The following is a 16,966-nucleotide window of genomic DNA, read 5'->3' on the forward strand; positions in this document are numbered from 1 at the left end:
TTAACATTCTTTATTTTACAGCATTTTTGATCAGAAGTATTTGAAATCATGATTCATCTGGTGATAAGCCCCTTGGGTTTCTCTGTGAATGAACTTCTCCCCTACCCCTTCCTATGGGAGGGCAACCCCCACCCCATCCTATGGGAGGGCACCCTCCAATCCCGGTGGTCTGTAACTGTGACTAAATCCTGAAGAACCCCCCAACAGGAAGAACGGGAGCCTCTTCTCCCTGCCGCTCCCAGGGAAACATCCATGACTCACACATACTGTTCCAAGAACAAGTGTAGTCCCTGGGGTGCGGCTCCCCAGCTGAGTTGCTTGGGGAACCACATCCCCCGGAGGAGTAGGAAGCGGGGGCCGTGAGCTTTCTGGGCTCATGCCTGGCCGCTGATTGCACAGACACTTCCTGAGCGCCTGTCGGGTGTCCAAACTGCACTGTTCCCAGGGGGGGGGGAAAGCTGAGATGCTCCCTCTTGAAACATGGAAGGAGCACATCACAGCACATTCAGCACAGGCCCCACCAGCCCCCAGCTCAGGGGATGCTATCCTTGTCTGTAGAAGAGGATTATGGGGTTTCCCTGCCTAAGACACTGGACATTTTACAAGGCCTTGATTTCTCTTTTGACTTTTCTCTCTCCCCTGGAAAATGTGGCCCTTGCTAATCACACAGGCTTACCACCTGGGATGGGGGCGGGGAGGCAAAGAGCGGCTCCCGGAACAAGAAGAAGCCGGCAGCCATGAAGGCCCATGTGGGAGGCGCCTGGCTGGAGGAGCCATGGGCCACACTTGGCCTGACCCTGGAACTGTGGCCACACTGATTCAGACTAATCAGGAAAATCCGAAAAAGCTTGGGTAGAAAGGTCTAGAACTCCCCTTGTGTGCGCGGGAGCCCAGAGAAACAGCAGAGAGGCTCTGTGCAGTCCCCATGTCCTCAGGGGTCATCTGTCCCTCCCCCTGTCTCCAGGGACTGAAAATAACCCTGGCTTCTGGGTATAAGCAGAGGCGATATTCCAGCAACTGGTACAGAAAGCACCCCCACCAAGCAGAGCACACACCAGCTGGGGAACAGCTGGAACAGCTGGACTGGGACACGGCATCCCCGGCCTCTTGAAGGAAGGTGACCCCTAAAGGCAGGATGCTCTCTCCAGATGGTAACCTTGCGTCATCAGTGAGGGATGCTAGTGGTGCCTCCTGCCCCAGCTGTTCAAGACAAACGCCACTCCGGATTGGCTTACTGTTGCTGAAACTGGGCTTTCTTGCATCCTAACCACAGGTCAACTCAGAGATAAAGGAGCTTGTTTCTCAGGCAGCAGAACTGGGAGGAAGCAGCTCCCTGAACTGTGTGGGAGACAAGAAGGTATCCTAGATAACGAGACTGTGGACCCAAGTGGACCACTGGAAGTCACCCTTGCTTGCTGTGTACTGGATCACAGAGAAGAATTGCTTGATCAGCCTGTGGGGTCCCAGCAGCAGAGGATGGCAAAATGCTCTGGGAGGGCCCAGCCCGAAGAGAGTTCCTGAGGGGGGCTCAGAGGGTCCGATATGTGCCGTTAACCAAGCTGGATGGCAGTGCTGTGACGTTGCTTAAGTGGATGTCGGCCCAGTCTGGGAAGGTGCCCAGCTGGAAGATGGTCTGTGCCCAAGTATTCATGGCCAAGCTGAGCAGCAGGACGCCCATCAGGTTCATCAGGAGTCCCGTCCGCACCTGCAAGGGAGCCCAGGGTGAGGGAGGGTTCTACTCGAGGCCCATTATACAGATGGGGAACCTGAGAGTCAGGAAGTCTTTCACCCAAGATGGCACAGCTGGGGAGAGATGGAGGGGGAACACAAACCCAGGACGGTTGATACCCAATAGGCTTCCATCTTTACACACCCTAGGCTGACCCTCAAGGAGCTGAAAATGTCCCCTTTTGTTGAGTGGTTTCTAGCTGCCAGACGCTGTGCCATGCGGTTGTCATAGAGCTATGTCATTTACCCTGAAAGCAACCCTTCCAGGGTTGTTCTTATTATCATTCCCATTTTATAGAAGAGGAAAACGAGGCTCAGAGCAGTTGGCTCACCCAGCATCACGTAACTTGAAAACAACCTGCTTTGATCATTAAACATCCCCCTGCTTTGCATTTCCTGTCTCCTTGGAGGCAGGCCTGTGTCTCCCCTACCCTGCACCACCCTGGCCCCTGGAACAAAGAGTGTGCTCAGCAAACACTTGTGCAGTGAATGAGCCAACGAATGAATGAATGTCTGTCCTCCCGGGTCCCTGCTGCCTCTCTGCTGTCAACTCTTCCTGCCTCTCACTCTCATTTTCTCTCCCTTTGTCCTGCTGGGGTCTCTGTGCCTGGAGACCCTGCATCAGCTGGGAACCAACTGAGCAGATCCCTCTTGTCTGCCGCACCAGTCTAGGGCCTGCAGTCCCTGAACTCCATGGTGCAATCATCCCAGGCAGCCAGTGGAGGCGGAAGGGCGGTAGGAAGCAGGCCGAGGAAGAGGCTCAGGTTGGAGGAGAGCCTTGCTAAAAGCTGGGATTCTGCGCCCCCCGCAACTGTCCTCGGCTTCTATCTCCTGTCCAGGTGACCCGGCACCGAGGTGCACCCCCACATCCCTGGTGTGGTTGCTGCTCCATCTCCCCTAGGGATGCTGCTGGGCCCAGAGCGCTTGGCCAAACAAGTCAGAAAACAGGCGGTGCCCAGAGAAAGGGGAAGGTCCTTGTCTCTGAGGCAAGCTTTGGAAAGCAGTGACTGAGTCAGCGCTTCCTGAAATCGCCTAAGCAATCATCCCAGAGTGCTTGCTAGAAGTATCAATTCTGGTCCCACTCAGAATGACCTATTCAGGAATTGGGGGGCAGGGGAGAGCGGGAGTCCTGCCTTGATACCTTGCGCACCCCTGGTCCACCCACCTCTCAGGGCCTCTGCTAGAATACGCCTGGACTCACCATGTCTTTGACCAGCAAGTGTCCGGAGGCGAAGGCGATTGAGTTGGGGGGCGTCGAGACTGGGAGCATGAAGGCGTAGGAGCAGCCGACGGTGCCAGGGATCATCAAATACAGGGGGTGCACCCGCAGACGGATGGCCTGGGCCCAGCAGTCAGGGGCAAGACCCAAACAGAGAAAGACAGAGAAACCACATAGGAGGTTGAGACAGGAGGAAAGCGAGGAATACGGCGACAGATGGAGAGACAGGAAAAGAGTCAGAGATGTACGGACAGAGATGCGCGGAGTGACAGAGAACAAGAGAAACAAACGAGAAGATGAAAAGACACACGGAGCGAAATGCAGCCAGAAATACAGACACACAGGCCGAAGGAGAGACACAGACAAGAAGAGAACCATACAGAGGGAGACAAAAGAGAATGTTTCTGGGTTAGCAATGTTCCAAGGCCACGTGCAGGTTTATCAGGGAGGACGGGCAGGGGAAATTATTCTAGAACACTCCCTCTCGAACAGAGTCACCAGGAGGGCTGGTGGCCCCACCTCTTGCAGAGCTGCTGGGTCAGTATGTGTGGGGTTTGTTGGGGGGGGGGGCAGCGGTGGCAGCAAGAATTTGCATTTCTGACAAGATCCCAGGTGATGCTGACGTGCTGGTCGACATTTTGAGAATTTTGAAAATGTGCTGGGACCACACATTGAGAATCACAATTCTAAAATCTCATGCCCTCTGCCTGGTCCTTCTCAAATGGTCCAAACAAGTAGGTAGAGAGCAGGGATGCTGCTAAACATCCTACAATGCAGAGAGCTTCACATAACAGAATTCTCTAGCCCCAAATGTCCATAGTGCTGAGAAACCCGGCTGTAAAGGGAAGCTAGAACTTTGCCTCCCGTTAGAATTTCTGCTATGGTTATCTGTCTACTCAGATTTTCCACTTCTTTTTAGTCCATATTTGGTCATTTCTATTTTCCTAGAAAACTGTTTATGTCACCACGGGTTGCTTTTCCCAAAGGAGGCCCTCTGGTGTGCTTTGAAAATATTTACTGTTTATGCATTTCTTAGAGAAAAAAAAAAGACAGTATTTTTAAAAAATCATGGTTCTGACACTTTTATGCATTTTGGATGAGAATGATGACAATTGTGGCCCCCCGTGGAGCTCCCAGGATCAAGGACGAGACTGGTGAGCCTGTGTTGGGGAGGGATGTTGCCCTCCCATCCCAGGACCCTGTCAGGACCCTCACCAGCTCTGCCAGGACAGGCAGAAAGATGATGATCGTGGCCGTGTTGCTGGCGAACTCAGTGAAGAAGGCGACCACCACAGTGATGAGCAGCACGGCCAGCACCGGGGGCACGTTCTCCAGGGGGTGCAGCTGCCCGCCGATCCACGCCGACAGCCCCGACTCCTGTGGAGGGAGGAAGCAGGAGCACCTCCTCACACCCAGCCCACTGCCGGCTGCCACCCCCGAGCCTGGGCCAGGTGGAAGCGGTTAGGATTGGCTACAGCGATGACAACTACACTCTTTCACAGACAGGTTGACTGAGGTTCAGAGAGGGTAGGTCACCTGCCCAAGGTCACATATTCAATCAGCCTCTCTGCTTCCTGAGCTGCTCTCTACTCCATACTCCACAGGCCCAGGGCCCACACCCCTGGGTCCTTCAAATAATCCATGCGGTTCTCCCGATAGTTCGGGTGGTTCGGGTAGCCCTAACTTGAGTGGGAGAGGGGCACTGGATCTTCCATGTTAAATCTTCTCATCCCTCCAATGATAGCTATCACTTCCAAAAATATTAACATATTTATACAAAATATTCATTATTAAAATTTATATTATGTATCAGTATATATTAAATATATAATATATATGATATATATATCATATATAATAGAAAACATGCATCAGCTAGAGGTCAAATACAACACAATGAATGTGTGAGTGCTCAGCTGCTAAGTCATGTCTGACTCTTTGCAACCCCAGACTGTAGCCCACCAGGCTCCTCCGTCCATGGGATTCTCCAGGCAAGAAAACTGGAGCGGATTGCCATTTCCTTCTCCAGGGGATCTCCCCAACTCAGGGACTGAACCCATGTCTCCTGCATCGCAGGCACATTCTTTACCACCGAGCCACCAGTGAAGGCCAGCACAATGAATAGGATTACCAACAATAAAGACATTTATGATGATTATTACAATGATGGTACACAAACACTGCATTATTATTTGTATTATTATTCATTAGCATAAGAATCACTAACCATTCAGCAAAGTAAACACTCCTTCCCGTGTTACAGAGAAGGAATCCTAACTTGGTGAAGTTTTTGTGACTTGCTCAGTGTCCCCAAAATACTGACTTAAGATGTATTTTGCACTCAGGGCCGTGGAGTCAGTATACTAACTGCAAAGCGCCCTGTCACCACGTACTCTCCAGTGGACACACCAGACTGTCCCTGCGCCTCTTAATGAAGGGCAGTGCCCAGAGCTGACCACAGCTCTCCAGGGCAGTCAAGACAAGGTTGATTGTCCCCTTTCTGACTCCAGACTCCACCTGCCATCAATGCTGCAGAATTCTCTCCAAGCTCTCTCTCTGCTGACTTCTTCAGGAATTACTCTACTTGCGGGTATTTAATAATGATACTCTCCCGCTTCTGCCCTCCAGGCTTCAAATGTATCCTATCCTTAATAACCCAGAATCCAATGCACCTTCGTTAAGTCCCCAAAGCGGAAAACGGGTGTAAACTTGTGCTCGATGCTGCCCCCTGGTGGTGCTGCGCGGCAATATACCAATAAGGCTACAGGGGCGACACCTGTAGGTCGTTTTCTTGACAAAGATAAAGCAGTTGTAGGCTTAGGAGCGGATCAAGGCCAGGGTTGGGTTAGACCCCTAACATTTGGCCAAGTGTATGTCTACCACAGCCCTTTTATCAGTGCAATATCTTTTGGTACTAACACACTTCGGCTTATCAGAGAACATGTATGCATTTCTTTTGTGTTGAATAGAAAATTTGCTGACAAATTTAGACAGCTTTGCTGACAAAGCTTAGAAACTAAGCTTTCATAGTGGATTCTAGAACAGTATACTGTTTTGACACAAATATATTATTTTATTTGACGCCATGACTTAAAAGTTACCTTCAAGGAATGAATAATAAATGCTTAAAGATAGTTTTCCCTAGAAGAGACCTTATAAAAAGTAAGGTTCTTCTTCCACATCCGCACTGTTTGATAACCTGGAAATTATAGTGCATGGCAGGGTCCAGACCCCGGCCCCTCCTACGGCGCAAGGAACTCTGCGGGGGGAAAATGGGGCCACTAGTTTTTCTCAGAGGCCACGGCTCTGGCAAAGAGACTGATGGCAGTGTATGTAATTAAATGGAGAAGGGCTGGAGAGAGGGAATATTAATGACTTAGATGAATGAGGAGCCAAGAGCTTCCCTGTAGCCGGGCCTCTGGGTGCCAGGCTCCCAGCCAACCTCCCCCCGGCCACTCGGGGCCTTGGCTCCATTCCGTAGCCGGAGGGAGGTCTGGCAGCTTCGCGAGAGAGAAGACCCCCCAGCTGCTCTCGGGGGGACTCAGGGGGTTTCACCTGCCCTTTCCTGTTCCCTTAGGAATCAGAAGCTCTGTTTCCATGGAAACACAGCCACAGGTTTTCCCAGGGACTCGCGAGGGCAGAGGGGCATGCCCAGGGGGTGAGGACAAAGGGCTTTGGAAGCAGATTAGGCTTGTCCCCCCACCTTCATCCATTCCGGCTGCGTCTTCCTCCGCAAGTAACTTAACCTTTCTGTGCCTCGGTTCCTTATCTGTAAACTGAGATGCAATAGTGCTTGTCCTCGGGGGTTACAGAACTGCCCGGCTAGTTCAGCTGGTAGAGCGTGGGACTCCTAATCCCAGTGTTGTGGGTTCGAGACCCACGTTGGGCAGCTGCTCTCCAACGTTTGGGCTTCCCTTGTGGCTCAGTTGGTAAAGAATCCGCCTGCAATGCGGGAGACCTGGGTTTGATTCCTGGGTTGGGAAGATCCCCTGGAGAAGGGACAGGCTACCCACTCCAGTATTCTGGCCTGGAGAAGTCCATGGGGTCGCAAAGAGTCGGACACGACAGAGCGACTTTCACTTTCACTTTAGGGGGTTATGGTTGGGAGAAAAGGAACTAATCTCTAAAGCACTTAGAAAAGTGCTTGGGGTGCCAGGTGAGTGCCCACAACATGTCATTGGCCATTAGTGGCATCAAGTCACGAGATGCCAGCGGTGGTGGGACACTCAAGAAACTGCCTTGAGTAGCGGTTGTCAAACCGTTCCTTACAGCCCCCAGGGATGCCAAGAGGTGCCTGAGGCCACTGATGCAGGATGAGAGGGGAAGGCGGCGCTGGCAGGACGGTGACCCCTCTTTCTCCTCCTTTCTCACTTCCATGAGGTCCTTTCTTCCTGATCTCACTGATATATAGAAGGATCAGATCTTAAAGGAGGGTGTTATGGTAGAAGTGAAATGGTCCAGGTTGAAATCTCCATAGAAAACCCTTGAAAAATCTCTTTAAAGGCCTCATAAAAGACAGTAGGCTCAGCTGTGTGTGCACAACTCGACATAAGAATTCTCAGGTAGGGACTTCCCTGCTGGTCCTGCAGTTAAGATGCAACTAAAGGTCCTGCATGCCACAACTAAAACCCAGTGCAGCCAAATTAGATAAATAAATATTTTACAAAAGACTGATAGTAAAAAAATAGAATTCTTAAGTGGAGAGAGCCAGTGAACTTGATTAAAGGAAAAGAAGAAAAGACTTCATGTGCATACATGAGCATCCATACCACTGTACTGTTACAAGCTGTGTGGCATCAGGCAAATTAATGAACGTCTCTGTTCCTTGCTGTCTTCAAAGTACAGGTAAAAACAATTCCTATATATAATAAGTACCAAACAGGGCTTACTATTACTTATTTAACAAACACTTAATACAGTGTTTATTCTATGCTGAGAGCTCTCCTCAGTTCTTTGCTAACATTAACTTATTAATCTTCAGAACAAGTCCATGAAGGAGTGGCGATGTGGGTGAGTGTGTGCCCAGTCATTCCAATTCTTTGTGACCCCATGGACTGTAGCCCTCCAGCCTCTTCTGTCCATGGGATTCTCCAGGCAAGAATACTGGAGTGGGTTGCCATGCCCTCCTCCAGGGAACAAACCTGTATCTTCTGCATCTCCTACATTGGCAGGCAGATTCTTTACCACTGTGCCATCTGGCAGGGATGAAGCAGTACAGTTTTCTATTTTTTATGGTTGAAGAAACAGAGGCACAAAGGTTGTGATATGCTCAAATAAGTGAAATGGGTTTGGAATTTTGTGCTCTGAATCTGGCTCTTACTTCATAATGCTGCCTCTTCAATAAAATGATAAGAACAGCAGTAATAATAACTCTCCAGCAGAAAATGAGGGATTCAGGAGGATACACGTGTTTCTACTTGCCTACAGGGTCTGTTCCACCCTGATTTAATACCGACTTGTATCACCTGAATATATTTGTAGATAAGTTTGTTGTGGATAGAGATTAAACGAGATGTACATAAAGGTGCCAGAATTAGACCAATGTTTAATTCATGAGACAGTAAAACTATAATAACAATAAAAGTGGTGAGCCCTCTGCCTCAGCCCCCTTCCAGGTACTTGCCATCCTTCATGTCATCAGTCCTCAGAACGTCCCATTTTACAGGTCATGTCCAACAAATACTTACTGAGAGAGCATGTTAGGTACCAGGACTTTTCTAGATGCCTAGAAGAGCGATGGAGAAGACAGATATGGTCCTTGCCCTCATGGACACCAATAAACAAATGAACAGAATTTCCTGGGGGGCGGGGTAGCTGTTTGCTGTTTAGTTGCTAAGTCGTGTCTGACTCTTCTGTGACCCCCATGAGCTGTAGTTTGCCAGGCCCCACTGTCAGTGGGATTTCCCAGCCAAGAATACTGGCGGGGGTTGCCATTTCCTTCTCTGGGGCCAGGATTCGGGAGGGGTGGTGTCTTCCCAACCCAGGGTTGAACCTGCGCCTCCCGCACTGGCAGCCAGATCCTTTACCACCGAGCCACCGGGGACGCCCATGACCCGAGGGGTACATGCAGCTACAGGAAGTAATCAGGGTGATAAGAGAGAGAGGCGGGCTGTGTTGGGGCAGGCTACCTTAGACATGGTGCCAGAGAGGGCTTCTCTGAGGATGTGATCTTGAAGCCGAGATCTGAGGGTAAGGATTCAGAGATCTCAGGGAAGAGCATTCGGCAGAGAGAGGAAGCAGATGCAAAGGTCCTGGGGGTGCAAATGAGTTTAGTGTAGCTGAGGAGCAGGCCAGTGGGACTGGAGAGGAGCCCCAAGGGCACAGAGATAAGGGCTGATGTTGGGGTGATGGGTGGGGGCCGTTCTCTGGAGGTCCAGGCAAGGCTTCAGACTAGAGTCTAACTACACGCGGGAGTCACGGACAGTTCTGCAGCAGGAGGAAACTGGTGTGAACATCAAGCAGATTTAAGCAAGTTACTCAAGCTCAGCGCAAGCACTGGGGTCTGCTTCCAGCCCCTCAGAACCAGCAGGTGGGCGTCTACACATCCAGGCTCACTGTGGGCCTGGTCCGAGGGCCTCCAAGCCCCGGGAGGCCCGGCACTGACCCGGCAAGGGCACTGGTCAGGGGCTGGGAAATAGGACATGCCACGAGCACTCTGGCCCCTCCTGGGACAGGCCGCCTGGGGCGGGGATGGAACGAGCAGGGGCTGGGGCGGGGGCCGCTGTCACACACAGTCTTTGTTGCACAGAAACCCCGGCCGGCTGCCCAAGGCTGGGCCGGGAGCCAGACTGGCCTCTCCAGCATGCTCAGCGGTCCTGCAGCCCAGCCCCCACTGTGAGCTGGGCTTTGTCCTCCACTCTGAGCTCAGAGAAACCTCTGGGGTGCGGGTCAGACTCAGGGTGAGGTGAGGACCATGCCATCTTGTTAAATGGCACCGTTTCCACTGAGTTGCTCAGGGCAAGAACCTCTACTTTTCCAACCCACTTAGTAATTGTAACAGCTCTATGTGATGGGCACCATTACTGTGCCCATTTTACAGATTAGGAAATGGAGGCACACAGCTCAGAGGTGGAGGACCAACTCCAACCCAGAAGGCCTGGGTCCACCGCCCACGCTTTCCACCTTTGCCCTGCACGGCCTCCTAAGACCTGGCCAACATGCCACTTCTTCCTGGAAGCCTTCCCTGATATGTCCCAAGCAAGAGGCAATAGTGAGAGGAATCCGACAAGTTCAAACCCCAGCTCTGCCCACTGTGAGCTCTGGAGGCCTTGTGCCACAATTAGAGAGTTGGTGTGCTGCCACGGAAGATCCTTCGTGACACAGCTAAGACTGGTGGCTCAGATGGTAGAGCGTCTGCCTGCAATTCGGGAGACCTAAGTTCGATGCCTGGGTCAGGAATATCCCCTGGAGAAGGAAACAGCAACCCACTCCAGTACCTTTGCCTGGAAAATCCAATGGACAGAGGAGCCTGGTAGGCTACAGTCCATGGGGTCGCAAAGAGTCAGACATGACTGAATGACTTAAAAAAGACCCAGCACAGCCAAATAAAAATAAATAAATGATATTTTGAAAATCCTGAATTTTAAAAAGTAAACAAGCTGAGAAGTAATTTCAGCTTTCTTTTACCTTAATTTCCTATAGACCCTTAACTGGCTGTGTTTTGAAATCTGGGGGTAGGGTAGGGCCCAGCTTCATGAGTTGTGGGTTCAAATACCACTCTGCTGGCTTCTGGCTGCACAAACGTCGGCAACTTACTCAAGCCTTGAGTTGCCTCTGTTTCATCTTTGAAAGGAGGACGACCACAACATCTGCTTCAGCGCTGCCTTTGAAGATTAGCGGAGTCAATATTTGCGTAGTGCTTCCCGAGGTGCCTGGCACTTGGGAAGTTCTCAAGAGTGAGCGTTAAGAGGCTGGACTCTGAAATCAGATGGACTGAAGTTCAAACCTCAGCGCCTAAGCAGAGGGCAACTGCATGACATTAAGAGAGCTGCTTAATTTCTCCAGGCCTCAGTTTTCCTACCTGTAAAATGGGGATAAAAATATTCCCTAGCCCTGAGGGTCAGTGTGGAGATTTCATGAGCTACTAGTTACCACCTGTTGGACACTGAGGCTGCACCTCCACTGAGCAGGTCTGGCTGTGCCGAGAACGTGTTTCTCCCAAGATTCTTCTCTGTCACTGCCTCGCTCACCTCAGTCTAGTCCTGGCTCTGCCTCTGCGCTCACAGAGCCCTTTAGAACCGCATTAATAGTAACACCAAGTAGTTAATATTCATAATACCTGGGCTTTAGAGCCAAACTACCTGGCCTGTAATCCTGAGGACACAGCTGTGTGGCCTTAGGCAAGTTACTTTACCTCTCTGTGCCTCAGTTTCCTGATCTACAGAATGGGGATAATGGTGGCATCTACCTCATAGGCTTGCTGGCAGGTTTAAATACACTAATATGTGTAGAGCGCGTTGAACAGTGCCTTTTGCAGGGTCAGCCTGCTAGGGCGAGCGCTAACCCTAACCCTCGGGTCATGATATCAGTACCAGCAGTACTAGATAATGCCCACTGCCAGCTCCTCGGGGTTCCACACCGCACCATTTTCCTCTCCAGGCAGGGCACGGAGCTGTGATCACCCCCACGTGGGAGGTGGGGCGTCTGCGCGGCCGGTCGGGCTCAGCCCCGCGCTTGCAGCTGCCCCAGGGCGGGCGTTCACCGCCCCGAGCTGCCTGCCGCCTTCCCTCTTACCTCGCAGCCTTTGGCCATGGCGAAGCCCCCTCCCAGGAGAAGGATGATGTTCCAGGGCACTGTGTCCTGAGCCCGCTTCCACGTCAGCAGGGGCACTGTCTCTGTGTTGGGAGCTGGGCAGAGAGAAGACACTCAGCCTGGGAGGGGATACCCAGTTCCACCCACCCCCCTACCCCGGGCAGGGAAGGGACCCAGCACACTCTCAGGACCCTCAGCCGGAGGAGGGGACACGTGGGGGTCTCCAGGAAGCCACAATCTGGCTTCAGCATCCGATTTGGGAGTTTCCGGGAGAAAAGCCACAAGCATCATGACAGGGCATTTGCTGTACTCAGAATCTTCTGGGATTGTGCAGTTCACATGCAGAACATCCTTTCAGTTCCTATTTTCACCCTCATTTACGGAAGAGAAGGTCCCCTTTGTAACTGAACGTGTACAGAGAGGAGGAAAAAAGAGGGAGGAAATTCAGGAGAGGAGACACCGAGGGAATGTCTGGTCCATGGAGTAATGAGATGACTGTATTTCTTCAAAAGCAGGGATGTCTGCAGTGGATAGAACAAGGGGCTGGCAAACGTCTGCTGAAAAGGGCTGGAGAGGCCACTAATCCAGGCTCTGCAGGTCTCTGTTGTGGTCAGGCTACCGCGGAAGCATGGAAGCAGCCACAGAGAGAGCAGACTCACGTGGACGGGGCGGCGTTTCCCCGAAATTCTATTTACAAAGCGGATGGCAGCCGGATTGGCTCACGGGTGGTAGTTTGTCATCCCTGCACTGAGAGCGTCCTCCTGGACCCTGGTTCACTGCAGGTCCCTGGAACATGACCTTGCCTCTCAGAGCCCCCATCTCCTCAGCTGACCCCTGACCCAGTAATGGAAGCTGGTAGGTCCTTGTGGGCACTGATGAGGCAGTGATGGAGCCGTGGGCGGAGGGACACTTCGGTTCAGTTCACAGCTGCCTGGCACCTGGAAGTCACTCCGTAAACACGTGTCAGATGATATATACAACACACGGAGCTCCGTGTCTGGCACCGAGCAAGCTCCCTGGAACCAGGCCTTCTCACTGCGGGGCTGCCAGCAGTCTCCCTGGAGGAGGATGGGTCTGGCCCATTCAAGGTTCCCCTGCTGCCAGGACAGTCCCTGGTTAAACATTCTTTGATATTTTTGTTTCCCCTTTTTGGTGTTTTTCAAAATTTTATAGCTTAGTTCTCTAAAACAAAAGTTTCTAACTGGATAACAAAGACAATCCAAAGCTACTTAATAAAGCCCCTCTGCTAAACAGTCCATGGGGTCGCAAAGAGTTGGACATGACTGAAGTGACTTAGCACGTAGGAGATGCACGCAGCCCACGGGTGTATACACGTGGTTCTGATGTCACACACTGCCAGCGGATTCGTGGGCCAAACCCAAGTATGAGTAAGCTCAGAGCTGGAAGAGGCAGGTGGCCCAGCCCTTGGCCTTTAGGTGATAAAATAGTAGTTCACTAAAGAGGCAGCCAAGGGCTGAAAAAGTGACCCACCTAGAAGGTAAGGGTTGTACAAGCAGAGGGAGGAGGCCCTGAGGATGAGTTTAAGTGAGTTAAGATAATGAGGTTAAGTGAGTTAAGTGGTGAGAGTTTATAAAACTGCTCACCATATGGTGAAGTCAGCTGTTACTGCCTTTATTATCTTCCCACCCAACCATGCCCTTGGCACTGTTCCTTATAAACGCAGCCTCTGACTGAATTTCTCACTTCTGGCTCTACCTTATACTCTCTGCTATCTAGAGCAGGAGCTGAAGGAACAGACTTTGAGGTTAAACTAGAATTCAGTCCTGGCTCTGCCATTTAGCTGTGTGACTTGAGCCAAGTGCCTCTACCTCTCTGAGCTTCAAAGGTCTGCAAAAGGGAGCAACAAGTTCGGACAGTGACACGGGCCGTGTGTGCAACGGACTCAGACGGGGTGTGGCCGGAGCGAGTCCGTGGTCATTTAATTAGCAAGAGTATATTGCGGACCAGAGTATATTGCGGACCTACCCTAGCCCCTGAGGATATGGAAGTGGCCAAAACAGGGAAAAACCCTTCCTGTTGGAAAACTTGCATCCCAATAAGTGAGGCAGGTGATAAATCAATACATGTATCATGTTGGGAAATTTTATGCGCTATGAAAAAATTAAAAAGAAAATATAGGAAAGAGACTGAGAGTGCAAAGGAGGAGTGCTTTTCTAGATGGTGTAGTCAGGGAAGGCTTCTTTGGGGAGGTGACCTTAGGACAGAGTCTGAAGAGAGTGACGGAGTGAGCCACTCAGATATCTGGAGGAAGAGCCTGCTGGGCAGAGAGGAAGTGGAAGCGATCATCATCACCCACATCTCCGTCACATCCCCTCTTTCTCCACCTCAACAACGTCATCCACAGCAGCCTCCTCCTCGCCTTCCTCCCCCTCTTCATCATCACCCACACAGAGCACCCAGGAGACAGAGCCTCAGTACTTGAGGAGTGATCATAAAGGGGGCTGCAAGCACCACTCAGACCCGCAGAGGAATGGGAGACAGTGCGTAAGATGAAGAAAATCAAGTTTGACTTGGATGTCTGAGGTTCATCTCTTTTTAACTGGCGGTGTGACCTTGATCAAGTCACTTTCTCTCCATGAGAACTGACGGACCACTCTCTAAGGCTGCATGGAAGACATGGGTGCTGAGTACTAGAGTCAGCGCTTTAGGAGAGTAGCAGAAAGTGTGTGGGACTTGATGCTTCGAGGGACAGAAACCGGAGGCAGGAAGTAGGAGGAGCAGTGGGAGTAGGTACCGTGATGGGGTGGGTGTTCTGAGGGGGACCACTCTGCCAGGGAACAGAAGCTAGCATTAGGCAGGAACACTAATGAAGTAGAAGTTACACAGATGCCGAAGCTCAGAAACAGGAAAAACTCTGGAAAAAAAAAAAGTTTAAAAAAGTGAAAGTGTTAGACAATCAGCCGTGACCAACTCTTTGGGACCCCATGGACTGTAGCCCGCCAGGTTCCTCTGTCCATGGGATTCTCCAGGCAAGAATACTGGAGTGGGTTGCCATGCCCTCCTCCAGGGGATCTTCCTGATCCAGGGATCAAACCCGGGTCTCCTGAACTGCAGGCAGATTCTTTACTGTGTGAGCTACCAAGAAACTCTGAACAGACCAAGAAATGATACAGGGAGTGGATGGTGAGGAAAGCCAGCTGGAAGCAAGACAGAGAAGCGGGGAGGAAGAGAACATCTGAATCCCGTTCAGTGGCACAGCCTCAGAGCCCACGGTCTAAGCCACCTGCCCCCAAGGCTTGAGGCCCACCTCTGACAGTAGTGCCTGTGGGTCTCTGGGAGACGAGCTCCTGGTTCATCCTTACACTCTACTCCACACATACAAACCTCTCCTCCTGGAAACTGGAGCTGCTGTTGGAATACACTTTTCTTCCCCCAGCAATAGAAGATGGTTAGATCACAACCCCTATTTCCTGACCTCTGGCCCAGGGCTCATCCCACAGGCTCGGAGGGTGATGGGCCAGCCACGGCCTCTGTCACCAGGAGCAGATGTTGGCACTTTCTTCTGCAGACACCAGCTAAAATCCCAGTGGGGTCATAATCTGGCGATCTGAAGGCCAGCCTACAGACGTTTTGGTTTGGGTGCTCAGTGATTTCCTAAGGCTGAAGTTGAACACCTGGGTCTAGGTTTGCCGCAGTCCCCCTGCTTCCTATCCGTTTAAAACCCAGCAGGAGATTCCCATCTCTGGCTCCTGAGGCTCTTGCTTTGGGCCCAGAGTTTTTCTGGGTAGAGCCGAGGCTATTGTAGAGGCACTTACACGACTAAAGAAAATAAATGTCCATGAATTTCTTCTTCAAGAAATTAAAAATTTTATTTGTGGACACTGAAATTTGAATTTCGTGTTATGTTCACAAGTCAGAAATATATATATATATATATATATATATATACACACACACACACATATATATATATATATATTTTATCTTTTCAACCATTTAAAAAATGTGAAAGCCATTATTCTGAGTTCAGGGACTGTACAGAAACAGCCAGCCAGCTGGGTTTGACCCAGAGACTCTAATTGCTAACCCTTGCCCTGGACTGTGCCCTCTGGCACCTCTGTACCCAGACGTGGTCGAAGCTCAGACAGGGAGAGCCAAGAGGCAGGATCATGCGGTTTGTACAATGGGGCTGTCAGTTTCAGGAGGGCCCCGCCTTCAGGCCACTGATCACCACCCTCCAGACCACCGGCGCCCCGGCCTTGCCCACCTTACCTTTAAAGTCAAACCACCACTTGAGGGACGGCTTTTGTGATGGGAAGAAGAACAAGATGGTGACAACGGACACACCGGTGACAGCATCAGAAATAAACCTACAAGGACAAGGCCCCAAAGCATGTGACCCTGGGCATCTCAGCAGGCCAAGGTTTGGCAGCTTTGCAAATGAGGATTTGTGGAAGGGAATTAGGCCCACTGGGAAGGGGACGCTGTTGGAGGCCACCGATTGTGTTCTGCACTGCGCTCGGCAGGGATGCGAACCACCCGTGGATGCGAAAGCTCTTTATCCACAGCTCCCTGGGGTGTTTAGACTCTGCTGGAGTCAAACCAATGTTTATCCTCCCACTTCAAGGACCCTAGGAAGAGGGATTTGATCAAGGAGGGGAGAATTTGAGAGACGCAGAAGGCTGGAGTCTATGGAACCCCTATGCATCACTGTAACCAGGGCCCCTGTGAAGCCCTGAGTGTATTTGTTCAGCTCCTGTTTGCACTCCTCCTGGGGTGGGCAGCTTAGCACGCAAAGATGCAACCCAGAGATGCAGCTCACACCGGCAGAGCACAGATGGAGCCACCGCAGAGCCCCTCAAAACCTCACCGCCACCTTCCAAGAATCCACAGCGTGTCCTGTGGGGATATCAAGCCCACCGAAGTCCCAGAGACAGTCCTCAGGGGCAGGTATCTTCCCTTTCAAATAAGGAATCTGAGGCTCAGAGAACAGCAGCAGCTTGCTCAGGGCCAGACCATGGTCCATAGAAGAGATGACCTTGAACTCAGCTATTTCTGGCTCTGAGTTCAGTGAAGCACAGAGCCAAGTGCCAACAAAAGCGCTTTCAGCCCACACATTTGGGGAGAAGGGTATTCAAATGGCCAAGAAACTGGGAAAGATGGTCAGTATCAATGTAATAGAGAAACACAGATGAAAACACGTGCTAACAGACAAGTAAAACATGAAAAAGGTGACCGTATTTAATGGGGATGTTGAGAAACACAGGCTATTGGTGGGAAAATAAACTTTCTGAAGGGGGAGCTGGC

The 16,966-nt window shown here is 51.2% G+C and overlaps 1 protein-coding gene and 1 non-coding gene across 2 annotated transcripts in view; one reads left to right on the plus strand and one right to left on the minus strand.

Moving 5' to 3' along the window:
- Window positions 1-30: 30 nt before the first annotated feature.
- The window catches only part of SLC13A3 (solute carrier family 13 member 3), a 73,887-nt gene continuing 56,951 nt past the window's right edge, over window positions 31-16,966 (minus strand). The window contains exons 9-13 of the mRNA XM_061127408.1: window positions 15,932-16,029; window positions 11,681-11,793; window positions 4,163-4,324; window positions 2,930-3,067; window positions 31-1,705 (exon numbers count right to left, since the gene is read on the minus strand). Coding sequence (XP_060983391.1) covers window positions 1,529-1,705; window positions 2,930-3,067; window positions 4,163-4,324; window positions 11,681-11,793; window positions 15,932-16,029 — 688 coding nt within the window. The 3' untranslated portion in view covers window positions 31-1,528. The remainder of the gene's footprint in view (window positions 1,706-2,929; window positions 3,068-4,162; window positions 4,325-11,680; window positions 11,794-15,931; window positions 16,030-16,966) is intronic.
- TRNAR-CCU (transfer RNA arginine (anticodon CCU)) lies at window positions 6,764-6,836 on the plus strand. Its single transcript has one exon. It is a non-coding gene; the product is annotated as a tRNA-Arg (tRNA).

This window comes from Dama dama, chromosome 23 (assembly GCF_033118175.1).
Source record: "Dama dama isolate Ldn47 chromosome 23, ASM3311817v1, whole genome shotgun sequence".
Classification (NCBI taxonomy): Eukaryota; Metazoa; Chordata; class Mammalia; order Artiodactyla; family Cervidae; genus Dama; species Dama dama.